Genomic DNA, 20,426 nt, shown 5'->3' with positions numbered 1-20,426 from the left:
TCAAGGAACAAAAGGCACTGAAATTGATTTTATCACTCTAAAAAATGAGAACAGAGCAGTCTTACCACAGTGTCTCAATTCTATCTCAAACACCAGGCATTTATTTAAAAAAAATTGTAATAAAAATAAGTACTGCTCGCAGCCCTGGATGTTAGTATACAAGGTATCTCAGTATAAATTAACTGGTTGTTAGTAAAGGTACATTAAGGTAGAGACACATACTTCTAAAAATCTAACTCTAAGAAATGTTAAAACAAAAGCAAGCACAAGAATGGTCTGGGCAGCCTTGTTTATTAACCGTGAGAAACTAAAAACTATCTAAATGTCCAACAATGAAAAATAATGGGCCATCATACAGCTATTAAAAGTTTTAAATAAATTCATGTTGAACAAGTGAAGTTTATAACCTGAGAAAAAAGCTTAAGGTTAAATAAAAAAGCAGAATACATAATGATATATATATACACGCACACACATATATATTATATGATCTTAACAAGCAAGAAATTAGAATCTGAAGAAAGTCTAGAAAAAAAAAGAAAATGTTAAAAGTTGCCTGGAGGTAAGATTATAGGTAATTTCTTCCTTCATCTTCCACATTTTATATAGTGATCCTGCATTTTTATTTCTAAAAACATTAGATTCTTAAGCAGCTCATACCTAAGGGCCACAGATAATTCAAGCACCAAAGCAAACCAAGTGTCGCCGAGTCAATTCCGACTCACACTGACCCTCTGGGACAGAAGAGAATTGCCCCACAAGGTTTCCAAGGAGCAGCTGGTGGATTCCGAACTGCGGACCTTTAGGTCCGAAAGCTTAACCATTGCACCACCAGGGCTCCAATTCAAGTACAGGTGTTCCAACGTCACAATCACTTAAAACCTAAACACAAGAGTAATCCCATCCCTCCTGCTTTTATTTATATGCAAGCACTTTCAACTGTGTTCTCCAGGACGTGTTCCTGATGCTCTAAAGTTGCTTTCCAAACAAGGCATTGGAAATTGAGCATTCCTCAGCCAGAAGCCCCTTCTATGCTCCTGAAACTAGCCTCGAAGATAAATTTACAGTATTTAACACACAGAGTAAAAAAAAAAAATTGCCCATAAATTCTCCGGAACTGTTTTTTATTATTGGGCATACTATATCAAAATCACACTTACTTTGAAATATTTTGAAAAGGCTCACAGCAGATATGAAATTTTATCTTCAAACGTTAAATTCTTTTCTTTTTCACAGCAGTACTTTCAGAAACTGCTTGCAACCGCTTAGCTCTGAATTTCACCCAGCCCAACTAGTTTTCAGATTTGATGTGTAAGCATGAAAAGGAATATTTTTTGGTGGGAAAGCAATTGTAATTTTCCACATCAGGTGACTAAGTTCTCCCCTCTAAAAGGCTGATTGGTTTCCTGGTGCCAGTAAAATGATTGATGAATATTTAAACTGCAGCTCCCCTGCTAACTCCCTACCCCCCCATTCCCTGCCCCCCTACACCCGCTCCCTTGCATTGCTGCCCCTTTCCTGCTGGGTTCCCTCTTTACAGACCAGAAACATTTCAGGAGGTTCTCCTGTTTTGCAATTTCCTTTAATGAATCCACGTTCTCAAAAGCAGGACATTTATCTTAACAGGACAGGACTCTTGTCAATGTTGAATGAGTTTTGCAGATAAAAATCTCTTTAAAAAATGAGGGAAAACTCTGAAATTAACTATAAATTTGACTCAGTGAGTGAAACTGAAGTCACAAGAGAGAAAGTGTTGCATCGAGGAATTATAAATGGAAAGAAAAGCAATCATGTTTTTTTTTAAAAAAAAAAAAGATATCCAATTTCGAGCTTATATTACAAATTATCATAACGTTCAAAGTTTAATCCCAAACATGTCTATAAAATCCATCCAGAGAATGGAATTTACAGACTTTAAAGCAGCCAGGTGTTTTAAAATGAAAACAGATAAACAGAAGTGTAAATGTTTTTAGAGGGATAGAGAATACCTGAAATCAAAATTATCCCAGAAAATCTGGTCTGTGAGTACCACAGTTATTTGCTTTAGGCAAGGCCTTTCTAAGTTGCACTTTCCCGTTACCCAAATTCATTTCATCATAAAGCTTGAAAATCCCTCAGATGATCTAATTTAAATTAGAGACACACTCTGCGACAGAGCTAAAATCAGAACTCAGGCATAACCCAGGTCTATCAACTATTCCTTGGGCCTATTACCTCCTCAAATAATGTAACTGGCCTTCTCTCTGAGGAGGAGGCCTTTCCTACTCAAACTACATTATTCCCATAATCGACTAACCCACACTGCCTATCCTCTTCCACATCTTTCTCACTATTTCTTTCTTTGCTTAGCAATCACTTTCTATGTTTTACAAACTTTGGACAACTGACTCTTACATTTCCATTTCAAAAGGCCACATCAGCCTTCTTGGGTAGATTCTTCCCTTTCAACTTTCTGTGGCAGAAATAAAAGTTACAGGGGACAAAGGCCACCTTTTCCTAATCTGCATTCCCCAAGGTAGCCAAGCAAACAGTCAGAAGTTTATTGGCTATCTCATCTTAATCTGGTTTATCTAGTCACTTTAGTCACAAGGACGGCATACTTCCAAAAGGAAACTACATTCTGGTTCCAGTAGGGTCCATCAAACCTTGGACTGAGCTTCAACACACTTCTTGACTTAGATACTGGCCTCAATTTTCCCTTCCTTTATGTTTTGTACACTTTTCTTTGGCTAACAACAAAGGACACAGATTCAAAGGACTCTGATAAAAGCAAAGGACTCCGATTCCTCACCTTACCTTCTTTCATTCATCCAACATTTATGAAACGTTAATTTCCTGTGCCTGATGCTGAGGATACAGGTCTAAGACATGATATTCCTGTCTTGAGTAACTCAAAACCCTTCTTTCTTTAGTACCCTTTAGTTTTACCAAGAGCTATCCCTAATTTTTTTTTTTTTATCCCTAATTAGGGGCCCTGGCAGCACGGTGGTTAAGAGCTCAGCTGCTAACCAAAAGGTCGGCAGTTAGAAACCACCAGCTGCTCCCTGGAAACCCTATGGAGCAGTTCTACTCTGCCCTACAAGGTCTCTATGAGTAGGAATAGATTTGATGGTAATGGGTTTGGTTTGGTTTTGGACCGCTGATTAAGTAAAACTGCTCTCTGGTCAATCACTTTTTAAAGCCAACACGAAAAGAAAAAAGCCACTTGCAACTCTAAAAGTGGATCCTTGCAACTCTCTAATCTCCAGGAATCCCTGAATGATGCAAACAGTTAAGGCCCTCAGCTGCGAAGCAAAAAGCTGGAAGTTCCAGTCCACCCAGAGGTGCATCGGGGTCGCCATAAACTGCAATCAACTCGATGGCAACTAGTTTTAATCCCCAGGAGTTGAGTTCTGGGCTTCCTCAACAGCTGTAAGTGGCCTGGATCCTCCAGCGTCTGCTTTGGGGCAGCACTATGCTTCATACTTCATAGAGTTTATCAGTAATCCTAATCATCCTACAGTTGATTTTAGAAACATTAGAGTTTCTATGTGTGGAAGGGTGGGGGAAATATTAAATTGAGGAAACAAATTATTAATACTGTTACTAGCTGGGTAATCTGGGATTTAAGCTCTCTGGACCTCAATTTTCTCATCTGTAAAATGGGGATGATAATAGAACACCTACCTCCATAGGGTTATATGGATAAAGTGAATTAATATATGAAAAGTGCTTAGAATGTTATCGAATGTTATGTAATAAGCACTATATTAATGTTAACCGCTGTTACTTTTAAATGAGAAAACTAAAGTTCAGAGAAGTCAAGTGACGAAGTCACATGGCTGTGATCTTTGTTCTGCAAGACTCCAGAGTGCCTGCTCTATCCCTCTCCCACCATCTAACCAAAATGCTTCCTCCCAGGCTGGGACTACTACTGCCATTTCCAAAAAACAAAGCCCTCTAAATGGATGCCAATGGGGAGTTCCCCCCCAGGTGGTTTATTATCCTGCTAAAAAGGCAAGTTGGGGGAAGGACTGTAAGGCTAGAGAGGAAGTGTCCTGACAGGTTAGATTTCAAGAGTACAACAGGAATATAGAAGAAAGAAAACAAATCTACCTCAGTTATTAGGTTTAGTAATTAAAGCTATTTAACTCAATTGAGGAAGAATGCATTTGAAGATTTCTTCTAAAACCTGAAGTAAAATCCAGGCATTAAAATGAAAAAGGAAAGACTCGTTTTTTTCCTCATGACTAAGCTGCAACCCCACAAAACACAAAAATTCCTTAAAAGGTACACTATGTGAAACTTCAAGAACATCAAGATAATCACAGAACTCTCAGGAAGGAAGCCCAGATATCTCACAGATCTTTCATTACCCACCAAGTTTCATCTTAAATTCTGTTCCAGTAACTCCTTATTGTTATTCACATTGTTCCCAGACATTTCTTCAGCCAGCAAGCTCACTACAGGAGGAGTTCTACCTAGCAACTACCCTAAGGAGTAACTCTTTAACAACACAGTAATTGACTTACACTAAAATGTTACTCACACCGGGAAAGGTATTCTTAAACTAGAAGCGGAGGTGTTTCTCCTATACAGATTTTATTACTACCTCAGTGAAAACCAGGTTAAAAGCAAATCAACGTATAAAATGACACTGCCAAAATCACAACTTGAGAAGACTTAGTAAAAGCCAAACATGTCTAATGAAAGCAAGTAAGCAAGCTATTATATGGATGGAAATTTTTAAAAGCAAGACCTTTATCTTTTATAAATATTTCATTATTTTTATAACAATGATTCTTACTAAGAAATTATGTTTGTGTTGTCAGATTTATTTCCACAATTATAAGTCTACCCTTGGGAAGGAAAACTGCTGCCACAAGATAATTAATAGCTAAGTAACAGGTTTATCGTAGCAGGTAACAAAAGCTTTATCAGTGAACTCAGTGAGGGTGAACTACTACAGGTTTCATTTAATCTCAAGCAAAGAAAACTTACACTGATATAAAATCATTTTCAATAAAAGGTAGCTCCATTATAAAATTTTTTAAAAAGAAAAAGCCCAAAGTAACAAGAGTGCCTGGTGAAGTCACCATTTTCTTACACATTAAGCTGGATGGTTTCGACGGGGGGTTTTCACAGATTTTGGTCCAAGTGGTCTCTGGACCCATTTTACACTCTTAAAATTTATTAAGGGCCCAAAAAGACCACACTTTGAAAATCACCAGTTTAGAGATTACAACAAATTTAAGGACGCAATAAATGGGAAGAGATTAAGCCTGAAGCAAACATTCCACTAATGAATGATTAAAAAAATGATGAATGATAAAAAAAGTAATATAGCCTGACTGAGTACTACTTAATTATTAATTTTTAAAGCTAAGAGATGAGGAAGCAAGATAAAAACTATATAAGGCTACACAGAAGTGTTCTGTCCTCTGAGTTAACTATGATGGGGGGGGAAAAAAACACTGGTCAGTAGAGCATAAGGAATTAACAAAAAACGGTCAAGACCGAATTCTTAATTCTTCCAAGGCAATACAATTTCAGGATTAAAATAAACATGAATCAAATACTCATTTTTAAATGAAATCTAGATACAGATTAAGCTAGTCCCCTTCACTAAATGAGTCTGTCCTTTGTCCTGGTATAGATTAGTTACTTAGATGTTTCCTGGGTCCTGAACTATGGGATTATATCTGTTTCTTTGGGATGAAAGGAAACATTACAGGTAAAATATCACAGAAATCATAATATTCTTTATCTAATTAATTAATTATATTCAATTCATTTTTTAGAGAACACAGAAATTTTGGCACTGCAACGATGGATTGGATGAGTAAGTAGAACCCACTCAAAATTCGTGTTCTCTATTTTTTCCTCTAAAAATATGAATTGAATACAATGGAATACAATACTTTAACTTCACATAACTATGAACTGAAGGAGTTGGAAATAAAAAGCCAAAAAGGCTATCCACCTCTTTCACATGAGAAATGTTGCTGTGCATTTTTCTCTCTCAAAACTATGTTTCTTGAATATATTTTTTAACGAATTATAAATTACTTCCAATGAAAACAGCTCATGGAAATATCTATGTTAAAGACATCTTTTACTAATAATCACTACAGTTCCATTGTGTTCTAGCTTATTACTGTAACAATTCCCTCTATCACTATGGCTAAATTCTTTTTATGAAAATTTCTCATTTGGGCTGTAAGAGAAAAGTCACAATTCTGGCTCAAACCACCCACAGAGCATTATCTTCAAATCAAATGCCCGGATTTGTTTCCCCGAATACATTACATGTTGCTGCCCAGGGAATTGGTTTTGGAAACATTACACCTGCCAGCTGACTTATCAACAGTGCCCATACAATTGACACCAACTTAAAGGAAGAATAGCTCCACAAAACAGAAAAATATATTACTACTGCCATCTGTGGTTTATGCTTGAATAGCTTCTCTGGTGTAAACAAATTGAAGGGTGTGGGGTTTGCAATTAGGAACCAAAGACCTCATCATTTGAAGACACATTTTAAAGTTAATTCTTAATAGAACAACACTTAAAATGTATTTTGTGTAAGACAAAATTTGTGATTTTCTATTTGAACTTATATAATGCTGATGAAGAAACCACAAACAGCCTTGAATGAAAATTTTTCTACTGCACAAAGGCTAACTTTTGTTTTACCACACAACCACTCCTAAAGAAATTCAAAACACTTGAATGCCTTCTGTGAATTTACAACTAGGCCGGCTTCTTTTGACACGGTGATTGTCAATATTATAACAGCCCCAAATTTTTTTTTAATGGTAACTATAACTGTAAGAAGATTCAGAATTTTTCAGCTTAGATATGAGAGTCAGTTTTCTCCCTTCCAGACAAAAATTTGAGGGCTCAATTATTACCACAATTTTTTAGGACAAAAATTCCAAATTGCAAACAAAGCCTCAGAGTAGACTATTTTCACAACTTATTTTTTCTCAGTTTGCTTTCTCAAATGACAACCACGGTAGCTTGGGGATCAAAAGATTTGGTGTAGCTGGGGGTGGGGAAAAAAGCAATTCAGCTCCCCAGCAGCCAGCTGAGGAAATCCTGGTCTGCTCCGAAACGAAATCACTGTTAATTAGAATTACCGGGTTACACTACGAGAGTCTTATTTAAGTAAATGTAACCAGCGAAAAAACCTTTTTTCTTGAGAAGCTGTTCTACACAGGCTGCTGTTAAACAGCAGGTAATAAAGAATGAATAACTAAATAAAGTAGGAAATACTTCACTTTTTTGGATGAAGTTCTCTATTCTATATAAATAAACCACACTGAAAAGCAGGTTAGAAATCTCACAATGGTTTTCTTCTAATTCTCCAGTACATACAGTCAACAGCCTTATCTTTTTCGTAAAAATAAGCCATGCTGGAAAACAAGCGATCAACTGAAGACTGGGCTTGATTTTAGGAATATGCTGTATTGCATTTTAAAGTTACATACACATATACATATATTTTAATTTAAAACTAACCTCAGCTGAATCTAAAACTTCTGCTCTAATAGGGGTTAAAAGCTCAATATCAGAAAAAGAATTATCTGCTCAGTACCAAATCCCCGTTCTGCCCAGTTTTAATAATTCTATATTTCTGAACTCTAGACATTAATCAAAGGCACCCATAGACCCTTAAGATGTTACCTGTGCCAGAAAAAAAGCTTTTAAAAAATTAATCTTAAGACAAAAATTTGAAAGAAAATATTTTTCTTTGCAACATGTTGGTTTGGAAATACCCTGAAAGTATTACAAAGAATTGGGTATTATTAGGTTGCTACTTGTGTGGGCTTATTAGATAGCTACCTTCTGTTTAAAACTGTTTCAAGGACACTTTGATTCTTTGCTAAAAGGCAACCTTGCTCATCTATTGATTCAGAACTTTGATTTTTCTAAAGCTGACCCCTTTCCACATACAAAATGATTAGAAACTGGTTCACACAAAATGATTAGAAACTGGTTCACACAAAATAAGGCATTTTTACTGTCCTACTTTAAAAGAACTGATTTGACCAGGAATGTAAAATTTACTCTTAAGAGCATCTTCCCAAATTTAATTTTCAACCTAATTATATGCACGGAAAAAATACTAAGCAGAGAAGTGCCATTTACCCTGAGTACAACACAAAAGTTAACCTAAGAAGTAAAAATTATGAGAAGAGTCTCAAGATCTTGAAATTCAGAAGCCAGAACTTGCCACTTACACACAATTCATTAACAGACCACCTTATTTAACACAAACTGATAAATACATCTATTTGGTTGTAAAAATAAAGTAATGGTGTGTGGATAGAAGATAAAACTCACTAACCCAGGCCCCAAGACATGGAAGTATCATGGGCAATCTAAAGCCAACTTACATAACAAGCACTAAAAAGCCCCCAGTAAACGCTGGAAAAGCCTCTTTACCAACACTACAGTAGCAGCTGACGTTCCTACTCATCATCCTTCACTACCCTAAAATTAGGTATTTTAATCTAAAGTCCATTTTCTACCCTTGCCCCACAGCCCCAGGAAAAGGGGGAAAATTTTGAGAAATCAAGAAGTTATGAATAAAACATGAAAATGCATAATTTGGGCATAGTTTAGGAAATTTACCAGCAGTGCCCCCTTCCTTGGCTCCCCTTCTTCCCCTTTATGTCCCTTTTCACATGTTAACACATGCACACACATACAATTTTGCTACAGAATTCATGATGACTTATCGATTAAGAAGCATGTCATGATCAGGTTTTGATTACATGCTCTAGAACGCTCAGAAAGAATTTGGTGAATTTTATATCTGAGAACGGAAGTGTGGTCTGGTCATCTCCCACCTAAGCTACTCAAAATTACTAGTGAAATTGTTCATTGTTGCCTTTCAGTGTTCTTCGGAGGTCACATAACTTAACAAAACAACTGTGTGCTGTTTGTACTAAAGAACCACAGTACTACAGTATGCTTTTTTTTTTTTTAAGTGAAAGTAGGAAATTCTGAGGTAACTCAGAATTAACTTCATTTTTAAAGTCACAAAGCTGAAGGGTTAAACTGTCACGGAAAAAATGCTAATTTATTTTCAGGGATGAACATTTGGATGGTATGGTCACAGCAGGAAAAAAACATTCAGTTAAATTTCCCCATCTCCTCCAAAGTGAAATTATATAAAATATGCTTTTAATTACTTAAAATGGTTTATAACCTTCCTTTGCTTTAAATATTTAAAAGTCCACTCACTCTCTTAAAGCAAAATGAACAAATGCAATATTCAGCACATGCTTCCTCAAATCATTCATCTTCCTCTGAAACCCCAAAAGGGAGCAGTCCTCTATTATGACTAAATGTTATGAAAATCCACAAGTAACAACTGAAAATATCTACGGCAGAGTTAGTACAGGGAATTCCTGGAAGGGTGATGGTGCATCAAAAGGCTGGCAACTCTGTTCCAACAGAATAATAAAGACCATTTAAAGGACTGTAAATTCAGCACTCGATGGCACACAACAACAACAACAAATTCGGTATCCATGGCGTTTCCGGCAGTAAGACATTTCTAAAATCCCACCTCCAGTTTATTTCTTCACGACATAAACCAAAAGACCTTCTATCTATACAGTTGCCTACTGCAAATATTTTGAACAAAATGGAAATCAGTCACTAGGATAAAAAGTATGGCAAAGTAACTTTCTCTGCTTAGAACTTAAGCAATTTCATTTACTTTGAAGAAAAATATTAATTAGGAAGTAGGAAAAAAAAAGTGTTCCCCCATTCCATGGGTAAGCTAACAATTTTTGTAATTCTTCTGAGCATGTTAAGTTCATTAGAGCTAATGAACACAAATTGTAAAACACTATATAATGCTAGTTTTTACACTGAAAAATAAAATCTCCCAAGTCTAGTACCTCATGTATTTCCTTCTATACAAACTGCCAAAAGTTCCCATTGCGTTTTCAGCAAAAAAGGAAGTTTCTGAGGCACTAAATTAGACCGATGTAAAATATTAAAGCCACCTTAGCCTAAATGGATTGCTTGCCCAATAACATTCTTTTAAATGGTTCTGACCAATTCAGGAAATGAGACTATGAATGGGAAATTTGATTTAAGAGTTAAAGTAACCATTGAGTTCTTTAAAATGTACTAATGAATAATTAATAGCAAATGTAATTCCTAGACTTGCCTTAAAATATTCTCAAGTAGAACTGAAAGTACTGTCTACAGCAAAATTAATCATCTTCGTGTTATGCACAGGTGGGTACAGAAGTATTCACACATAGGAAGGCATTATAAAAATACACACGATAATATGCACTATAAGATAAATATGAGGTTTGCGTAAAATATCCACATCGTACATTTTAGATCAGGATTTACAATATTCACACATGAACCACAAACCAAATCACCACAGAAACTAGCTTAAAAAGTCAAAAGCATTGATGAAATCCTTTGTTCCTCTGATACTGTCCCTTTCCACCCTAACTGAATTCCAGCCTCCTTCTTTGTGACACGGGGTTTTATTGATCTCAAACATGTACACATTCAGAAATTAGTCTCCAAAGACACCCTGCGGACTGCCAGCACCTAGAAACCGCACATCATACACATCTTTAAAAAGCGCAAGAGCTCTGAAACGTATCACTATGTGGTCAGCAACATCAAACAAAATTACCGGGTTCTATTCTAAATACACTTTTCCCTTAACTGGGAAAAATACCAGATCCTCTGAATCAGCAATAAATGTTTGATGAGTTAATATATGTGTGAAGGTACAGACAGATCCATCCCAAGATCTCTCCCGTTCTGCAGCAACTCATGCAACAACTGAGTCCATTTCTAAATGACCTATTTTCAGGTTACTTTCCTCACACCTGCCAGGTCACTATCCTGATCGAGAAACTTCTTGCTGAAGCAATTAATTTTTAGTGCCTCCTAACTGTCCCGGGTGTTTGCATTCAGTTTGAAATCTGTTACTTGTTAGACACTGTTCGGTCCTAGATCTTTCAGAGAATTGCGAGTTTATGGCGCAGAGAGAGGAGGAGGCACGGATCTTCGAGAGCCTGCCCTTTATTGGGAAATGAGGAGATGTGAAAGGTGGAAGGCAGGGCAAATAAATAAATAAATCGGGTTTGCCGCCGGAGCGTTTGCTGGCCAGTACGAGCACCCTTTGTAAAGCAGGCCTCCCGGGGCTATCGCCTGCGCTAATTGCTCCAGGGCGCTTTCCAAGTTCAAAAGTTCACCTTTTACGACCTCACAAAAGCTCCTTACACGTTACCAATAAAAACATTCCACGGCAAACACCGAGGGGGAAAATATCAAACAGATACAAATAAAACACCCTGCAAGAGGAGGCAGCAGGAGGAAGGAAGAAGAGTGTGCCCAGGAGACAGCCCAGAGAAACCTGAGGATTTGGCCCGGACGTGAGGCAGGGAGAGAACCGGCCCTAGGGCCGGGCCAGGTGAGGAATTCTCAGGGCCTGGGGTCCAGGATCCGCGAAGGGAGAGGACAACTGAGGCTGGACCGGTGAAAGCGTGTGAAGGGGACTACCGAGAGGCAGGTGACCCGGGCCCCCGGGCAGCGGCCGAGCGGCGGCGGAGGTACGCGGGGGGGGGGGGGGGGGGGGGCGAGGAAAGGGGGGGAGGGGAGCGGGGGCCGAGGGAAAGCGGGTCCGGAGCAGGCATGAAGATGTCCGAAAAAGGAAATGACGGGGCGAACCTAGCGACCTGGGCTCCGCGCGGAGCCGGCGGCTCGCAGTACTAAGGGGGCAGCTCAGGAAGCGACGGCAAGGGCTCTAGAAAGGTGAGGGCAGAGAGAACGAAGGGGGCCGAGGGTGTGGCGTCGGTCCGCAGGAAGAGAAGGGAGCGTCCGCGGAGAGAGGAGGGATCTGCCGGACGCTGAGGGGACAAGGGGGGAGGGGAGGATTTGGCGCTGAAGGGACCCTTGGGGAGAAAGGCCCTCACAGAGGGGACCCTGGGAGGCGGAGAAGCCCTGCGCTGAGGGGACGAGAGGAGAAGGGGGAAATCCGCGCTGAGGGCTCGGGGGGAGGGGAGGGCTCGGCGCGAGAAGACCCGGAGAGCGGGAGAGGGGTACTCGCTGAGAGCACTTGGGGGGGGCCCGCGCCGAGCGGACGGGGGGAGGGGAGGCCTATACCGAGGAGACAGGAGGGGGAGGGTCCGCGCTGAGCGGGACGGGGAGGGAGGCTCCACACTGAGTAAGACAGAGGAGGAGAGGAAGGGTCCACGCTGAAGGGGACCGGGCTGAAGGTTCACTCCGAGGGGACCCGGGGCCGATACGACCCGGGGCAGGAGTTCGCAAAAGCTTAGGCTTCCCAGAGTGAGAGTCGTCTGAGAGAAGGAGAATCGCTGGCGTTGGGGACAGGGGAGCCGGTTCTTGGCTTAGCGGGCCTCTCACCTACCGTTGCGCGGCGGCGGAGGGAGCGCGGCGGGCGGCTCCAGGAACCCCGCCGAGCCCCCGCCGCCTCCCCCTCCGCTGGGCGGCCGTTCGTCCCGCTCCATGCGGTGGTGCTTAGGGCCCGCGCTGGGTCCGCTGCTCCGCCATGACCGGTGCTCTCGTCGTCGTCTTGGCCCGCCGGGGGAAGGGGGCTGTCAGGGGCCGGCCGGCTCCCGGCCGCGGCGCTCTCTGGGCCCCGAGCCGCCGGGGTCCGCGCCCCTCCGCGCCGCGCCCCCTCAGCACTGGCTAGCTCCCTCCCCTGACGTCACGCGCCGCTGCCACGCACGGCCTTGCGGAGCACGCTGGGAATTAGAGTCCGCCCAGCGAGGCCGATCACGCGGGGCCCCGGCAACTAAAGGGGTGAGAGAAAGGATAAGCAGCCCTGAGAAGGAAAGATCAAGGCTTTTCGACATCATGAACCCTGATAATACTTCTAATAAATATTTAATAAACGATTATTTCATGTTTTTCTCTTTATTGTGATCTATCCATGATAAATACTCCCCACGACTCCTTTTATATCCCCGCCCGACAGTGAGTCTTTCCAACGAGGCGAAGAAGCCGGGTGAGCACGTGTAATGAAGCCCAGCCCTGTAGGCGGGGCCCCGAGGGGGCGGGATTTGAGGGTATTCACAAGGGCCTTCCTCTGTGGCTGCGGGACAAATTGGACCGGAGATTAAAGGACCGGAGTTTAACTTTAGGGGCCTGCGTTCGTATGCAAATAGAATCTATAAAACTCTGCTTTTCTGGGAAGTCTTTAAAGTCTTTTACCTCCGGTGGGCGGGAAATACTAAAGTTTCTCTTCCCCCTCTTTTCTTTCATGTAACCTTCCCATAGAACAGAAGGGCAAACTAAGAACCAGACCGTTGAAGCCATTACAGAAACCCTCAGGCTCTTGCCTCCAGGTGTCATGAAGTTCTTCGGTTATTACCTCGGCCTCTTTCGCCCTTCCTTCTCAGTTCTTCTAACCTGTAAAATGGGGGTGGAGTATGGACGAGGTCTAATCGGAAGATTCCGAAACCCCTGTCCCGCGCTGCAGTTTTCCTGGAGCTCCGATTTTACAGCATCTCCGGTGCTCCCGGCTGAGCCCACCTCCTGCAGCCACCAGATGGCGCGCGCCACAACCAGCCTTTGGGGCGTGTTGGGACGTCTGCCTTCAGGGACCCCTGGGGAAGGACTCGTCTTGCTGCCGCCCTAGGTCTACGCCTTACCTGACAGGCTTGAAGACAAAGAACACTGGTGCTTTCCCCCCCTCTGCCAGGTTATGTTGCAGCTTTCTCACTGACTGCCAATTTTCTCTCCTATTTCGTGCCAGTCCGTTGGCTCGTCCATGTCATTCCTTGCTTAATTTTCTTTAAAAACCCTCATCCTGGCACTCTCATCCCATCCTGGTCTGACCTCTGCCCACATTTCTAACCACAGACCCTGCCACGCTGGAAATTTTGCAATGCTGCACTGCATTTACGGCCCTTGCCAGCATTGATTAACCTGTATTGCATCCTTAATCTGTGCTGGCCGCTGTTCTAAGAGATTTACATTAACGTCATCTAATCCTCACAACCACTCTATAAGGCAGTTCCAATATTGTCCTTATCATACACTGATGAAGTTATCCAACAGTGATAGGGGAACCCCAGTTGGTCAGACACCAAAGCCTAAACCCTTGCCGCTTTCAAACTGGAATGTCCCAGTTTCCGCCACTCCACCCAGTTCAAATATCATCTCCTTCATACCTCCACCAGGGGACGACTAGATCCCCTCTGTTCCCACATGGCTCTGTTGAGAGCTCTGCATGCTCTAAGAAATGATCTGTTGGTGATTGCTCCCCACTACTATTCCCCAGCCCCAGTGGCAAGGCAGCTCCCCAGCGACAAGGAGCAATGCTTCCAGAGGTGGTCTTTGCAGCAAAAGGTCTCCTCGACCTTGAGAGGAGAACCTTCAGCTAGGGGGGTAGGGGTAGAGCCATGTCCTTTAGGCCAATCACTAAGACTGAGTTCTAAGATGTGTCGGGATCATGTAGCCTTCCTGAGACCATAGCTTCTCTTTCTATCACAGGCCTCTGAAGGTAGTTCCCCATGTGTGGCTATCCAATCAGGGGCCAGGTGGCTCTGCAGAAACCTCCTGCAGCCCTGTGGTTTTAGTGGCAGACAAGAGTTTGGCTAAAATCTCAGGCCCTGGAAACAATTCCTCATGCTTCAGACTCTAACTCTATTGCTCTTTCCTCCCAAAAGCCTTCCCAGATCTCCCTGACTAGTCAAATCCCTTTATTCTCACTCTTTTTATAAGAGCACTGAGCCAACTGCTAAGCATAGGGCCTGCACATAGTAGACACTCAATAAATAATTGCTGAATGGATAAAAAAATGAATAAACGAATGTCTTTTTTATTTGATAACAATATGACCTTCGGCAAATTACTTCTAAGCCTCAGTGTCTTGGTTTGTAAGGGGGCAGGGGTGATAACAATACCTGCTACCTCACAGGTCTGTTGTGAAAATTAAATGAGATGGTTCATGCAAAGCAATTAATATTAGGTCTGGCTTCGTAAATGGAATCTGTTACTAATGTTATTTAAAGAGTGGTCTCTAACTCCTGATCACCTGTCTTCTGAAAATTCTTCTGGGAAGAGCCAGCTACAACAAAAATGAGAAAGACGAGGGAAATGACTCTGTACTAAGTCTCTAGCCACTGTGAGGGAGGCATCTACTCTGAGTCCAGCACCAACTATGAAGTCTTTTCTCTACGTTGTCTCCAAACAATCCTGAGAGGTCATTACTTTTCCCCCAATTTACAAATGAGGAAACAGGCCCAGAGAGAGAGATGAAAAAGATTCCCATCACCTCTAGGACTCATGGTGCAAGAACTGGAAAGGAAAGTACCTAATAATAAGGAGAATCTGAGAAGGGAGTGGTCCTGAGGTCAGAGGCAAACAAACAGGATCAGATGGGTGTGCAACTAAGAACAAAGCAGATACGAGCCCCATCATAGGGACCTTGCCCTTTGGTGGGGGAGGCAGTCACTAATCAAATCAAATAATCACACAAACCCACATTTGCACATAAATATCTCCGAGAACTGAGAATTCCGGGTATGTGAGAGTGTGGGAAACTCTGGTGGCATAATGGTTAAGAGTTTGGCTGTTAACCAGTTTGAATCCACCACATGCTCCTTGAAAACTCTCTGGGGCAGTTCTACTCTGTCCTATAGGGTCGCTATGAGTTAGAATTGACTTGAAGGCGATGGGTGAGAGTGTGTGACGGGGCTTAGCCTAGTTGGGGTCAGTGCTTTGTGGGATAAGAAGCACTGAAATAAGACGGGAAGAATGAGTAGGAGTGAAGTACGCTGGGTTGGGAGGGTGGCAAGGAGAGTTTCAGGTGGAAAGGAACAGTGTGTGTAAAGGTCCTGAAGTCAAGTTGGAGTTTGGTGCTTTCTACAAACTGAGAGAAGCCACTGAATGGAGCTCACACTATGGGAAAGCTGGCCAGGAGAGAAGGGTGAAGGGGGGGCAAGCTACAGAGACCATCTGGCCATGTGGGAGATGGCCAGCAGGGGGCAGAGTTTCTCTGGTAACACCTCTGCTTTGCTATTCTAGGGTCTAGCCAGTTTTTTAGCCAGAGAGAACCAGTCTGCAGCAGGGAGAAAGAGCTGCGAAAGGGAAACTCCACCACCTTCCTTTTTTTTTTTTTTTTTAAATAGTCTTTATTGTGCTTTAAGTGAAAGTTTACAAATCAAGTCAGTCTGTCACATATAAACTTATATACACCTTACTACATACTCCCATTTACTCTCCCTCTAATAAGTCAGCCTGCTCCCTCCTTCCAGTCTCTCCTTTCGTGACCGTTTTGCCAGTTTTTAACCCTCTCTACCCTCCCATCTCCCCTCCAGACAGGAGATGCCAACACAGTCTCAAGTGTCCACCTGATACAAGTAGCTCACTCTTCATCAGCATCTCTCTCCAACCCATTGTCCAGTCCTTTACACGTCTGATGAGTTGTCTTCGGGAATGGTTCCTGTCCTGGGCCAACAGAAGGTTTGGGGTCCATGACCGCTGGGATTCTTCTAGTCTCAGTCAGACCATTAAGTCTGGTCTTTTTATGAGAATTTGGGGTCTGCATCCCACTGTTGTCCTGCTCCCTCAGGGGTTCTCTGTTGTGCTCCCTGTCAGGGCAGTCATCGGTTGTGGCTGGGCACCATCTAGTTCTTCTGGTCTCAGGATGATATAGTCTCCAGTTCATGTAGCCCTTTTTGTCTCTTGGGCTCATAATTACCTTGTTACCTTGGTGTTCTTCATTCTCCTTTGATCCAGGTGGGTTGAGACTCATAGATGCATCTTAGATGGCCGCTTGTTAGCATTTAAGACCCCAGACGCCGCACTTCAAAGTGGGATGCAGAATGTTTTCTTAATACAATTTATTTTGCCAGTTGACTTAGAAGTCCCCTTAAGCCATAGTCCCCAAACCCCCACCCTTTCTCCGCTGACCTTCAAAGCATTCAGTTTATCCAGGAAACTTCTTTGCTTTTGGTCCAGTCCAGTTGAGCTGACCTTCCCTGTATATTGTCCTTCCCTTCACCTAAAGTAGTTCTTATCTGCTATCTAATCAGTAAATAACCCTCTTCCACCCTCCCTCCCTCCCCCCTCTCGTAACCACAAAAGAATATGTTCTTCTCAGTTTATACTATTTCTCAAGATCTTATAATAGTGGTCTTATACAATATTTATCCTTTTGCGTCTGACTAATTTCACTCAGCATAATGCCTTCCAGGTTTCTCCATGTTATGAAATGTTTCACAGATTCGTCACTGTTCTTTATCGATGCATAGTATTCCATTGTGTGAATGTACCATAATTTATTTAACCATTCATCTGTTGATGGACACCTTGGTTGCTTCCAGCTTTTTGCTATTGTAAACAGTGCTGCAGTAAACATGGGTGTGCATATATCTGTTCGTGTAAAGGCTCTTATTTCTCTAGGATATATTCCGAGGAGTGGGATTTCTGGGTTGTATGGTAGTTCTATTTCTAACTTTTTAAGAAAACACCAGATAGATTTCCAAAGTGCTTGTACCATTTTACATTCCCACCAGCAGTGTATAAGAGTTCCAATCTCTCCGCAGCCTCTCTAACATTTATTATTTTGTGTTTTTTGGATTAATGCCAGCCTTGTTGGAGTGAGATGGAATCTCATCGTAGTTTTAATTTGCATTTCTCTAATGGCTAATGATCGAGGGCATTTTCTCATGTATCTGTTAGCTGCCTGAATATCTTCTTTAGTGAAGTGCGTGTTCATATCCTTTGCCCACTTTTTGATTGGGTTGTTTGTCTTTTTGTGGTTGAGTTTTAACAGAATCATATAGATTTTAGAGATCAGGCACTGGTCGGAGATATCATAGTTTAAAATTTTTTCCCAATCTGTGGGTTCCACCTTCCTTTTGTTTTAAGTACTTTTTGTCTAGTTTTTTTTTAATTTAGGACACACTTGACAAAATTCACGTATGTAAAAAGATACTCATTGTAAAGTAAGCCTTTCTCCTTCCTCTGACTCCTGCTAGCTGGGTGCCCTTTAGAGATAACCACCATACCAGTTTATTGTATGTCCTTCCAGAGATTATTTAAGCAGATACCAACATGAGCAATATGTTTTTACACTAATCCAGCCCAGGTTTTGATGCCTCCCCAGTCAAAAGTTTCTAGTTATGAAAGAAAGTAATTTGTCCTGAACTCTTATTGCACATCATTCTTTAATTCCGATGAGAATTATGGAGCGCCAGACCCTGTGGCTTAAGCGGGCCTCAGGATCACTTGGAGGCTTGTTAAATCACTGGTTGCTGGACTCTAACCCCAGAGTGTCTGATTCAGTAGGTGTGTGGTGGGGCCAGAGAATTTGCATTTCTAACAGGTTTCTATGTGATGCTGAGCCTGCTGGTCTGTGTGCCCCACTTTGAGAACCACTGAGCTAGATGAAGAGGAAATGTAAAGTAGGTACACTGGTGGCATTATTTCTCTCCCACAAGGGAAGGCATACGCAGCGAGTGTCCAGCCCACCTGGGTGCACTGAGGACACAAGGAAACACACATAACAACAAACAAGACAGGAAAACTGGCGGCGCAACAGTCTTCCCACCAGCATCGCCAAGGGAGGAAAGACCCAGTGATCTATTCCCCTAAACATTACAGCCTAGAAAGCCTTATGGGGCAATTCCACTCTGTCACATGGGATCACTGAGTAGAAATCAACTCAAAGGCACCTGTCTTAGCTATCCAGGGCTGCTATAATGGAAATACCACAAATGGATGGCTGTAACAAAGAGATTTATTCTTTCATAGTCTAGAAGGCTAGAAGTCCAAATTCAGAGTGCCAGCTCCAAGAAAAGGCTTTCTGTTTCTGTAGGCTCTGGGGGAAGGTCCTTGTCATCAATCTTCTCCTGGTCGGAGAGCTTCTCAGCACAGGGACCCCAGATCCAAAGGACACACTATTCTCTGGGCTCTTGTTTCTTGGTGGTATGAGGTCCCTCTGTCTCTCTGCTCTCGTCTCTCTCTTTTATATCTCAAGAGATTGGCTTAAAATACAACCTAATCTTGTAGATTGAGTCCTGCCTTATTAACATAACTGCCTCTAATCCTACCTCATTAACATCATAGAGGTAGGACTTGCAACACATAGGAAAATCAGATCAGATGAGGAAATGAAATGGTGGACAATCACACGATACTGGGAATCATGGCCTAGCCAAGTTGACACATATTTTAGGGGGACACAACTCAATGCACGACAGCACCCAACAACAAAATACTGTAACAACAGCAAACATGACAATTTCATAGAGTGACAAATTTTGTGGACAAAATGAACCCCAGAAAGTGCCTGAGAGTAAGTGGTGGGGTAGGAGAGAGGATGGTAACATTTTTGAGCAGTTGAAGGTTACAAGGGCAGGTAAACAGACCCCTCAGTGGAAGAGCCACTTACAGAGACAGTGTGGTGAAGGAAGAGAAGGGAGTGTGTGCAAAGGCCTAAAGTCCTGTCCCTTAAGAGGACTGAGACTGGGAAGGAACCCCAGGTGAGTTACGAGAGAGGACAAGGGTTTGAAAAGGAGGCCTGATCAAGAGCTGTGGATTCTTGAACCTGCAATTTAGAGAGGTGCCGCCTTGGACTCGGATAACCCTAACAAGACAAGTAGTGAGACCCAAGGCCCCTGGAGCAAGGAGATGGAAGGGGAACCTGAGGATCGCACAACCTCAGTCTCCTTCGGAAAGTTTTGCTCCATAGGGTGCAGAGAAATGAGGTGCTAGCTGGAGGATGGGGAGGAGGGGGGATGTTAAAGAGTAGGAGCTACTGGCTTCTGCAGTGCGGTTGGGGGCTGACAGAAGCGATTCGGAGGGAGAAATGTAAAACGCTGGGGAGAGAGAGGGCCGAGCTCCGGAAAAGCAGGAATGGAGGGAATCCCCGGCGAGAGACGGGGATGGCCTCGGAGAGCGGAAGAGCTCGCCTGCTCTGGAAACATTACTTGAATTTTACAACCACTTCAAAGAAAAATACTTTCCACCCCTCCACCCCTCCATTTTACAGATGAGGAAACCAAGGCTCAGAGAGGTGAAGGGACACGCCCAAGGTCAAACAGCTGCCAGAACGGGACCTTGATCCATGTGGGGAACCCCCGCTCCTCCTATTGCTCCCTGGGTTCCCGCGGACTCTAGAAAGACCAATTTTTAAGTCCTTGCAGGGATGCCCTTGGAGAGCCACCCGAAGCCGGGAAGGCCACACCGAAAGCGGGCAGGGCAGGGCGGGGCGGGGCGGAAAGAGTGCCACCCCACCCCGGCCGCAGCTCCGCCCCCGGCAGCCCCAAGGGGCGGGGGAGAGGAGAGCAGGGGGCAGGCGGGGGGGCGCGCCTGGCGGTAAGGGCCGGCCTCACCGCCGAGCTCATAGTGCGGCCGGTGCTTCCCAGCGTTCGCGCCCGTTCGCCTGTGCTCGCTGTGCTCGTCCCGCC

General features: G+C 43.0%; 1 protein-coding gene across 1 annotated transcript in view; it reads right to left on the bottom strand.

Moving 5' to 3' along the window:
- NR6A1 (nuclear receptor subfamily 6 group A member 1) overlaps positions 1–12,646 on the bottom strand; it is a 273,173-nt gene extending 260,527 nt beyond the window's left edge. Inside the window, exon 1 of the mRNA XM_064291448.1 lies at positions 12,410–12,646. Coding sequence (XP_064147518.1) covers positions 12,410–12,509 — 100 coding nt within the window. The 5' untranslated portion in view covers positions 12,510–12,646. The remainder of the gene's footprint in view (positions 1–12,409) is intronic.
- Between the last annotated feature and the right edge of the window lie 7,780 nt (positions 12,647–20,426).

The sequence above is a fragment of the Loxodonta africana genome, chromosome 9, assembly GCF_030014295.1.
Source record: "Loxodonta africana isolate mLoxAfr1 chromosome 9, mLoxAfr1.hap2, whole genome shotgun sequence".
NCBI classification, from domain to species: domain Eukaryota; kingdom Metazoa; phylum Chordata; class Mammalia; order Proboscidea; family Elephantidae; genus Loxodonta; species Loxodonta africana.
Note: the sequence above shows the minus strand (reverse complement) of the source record. Positions and strands in the feature narration are given on the sequence as shown.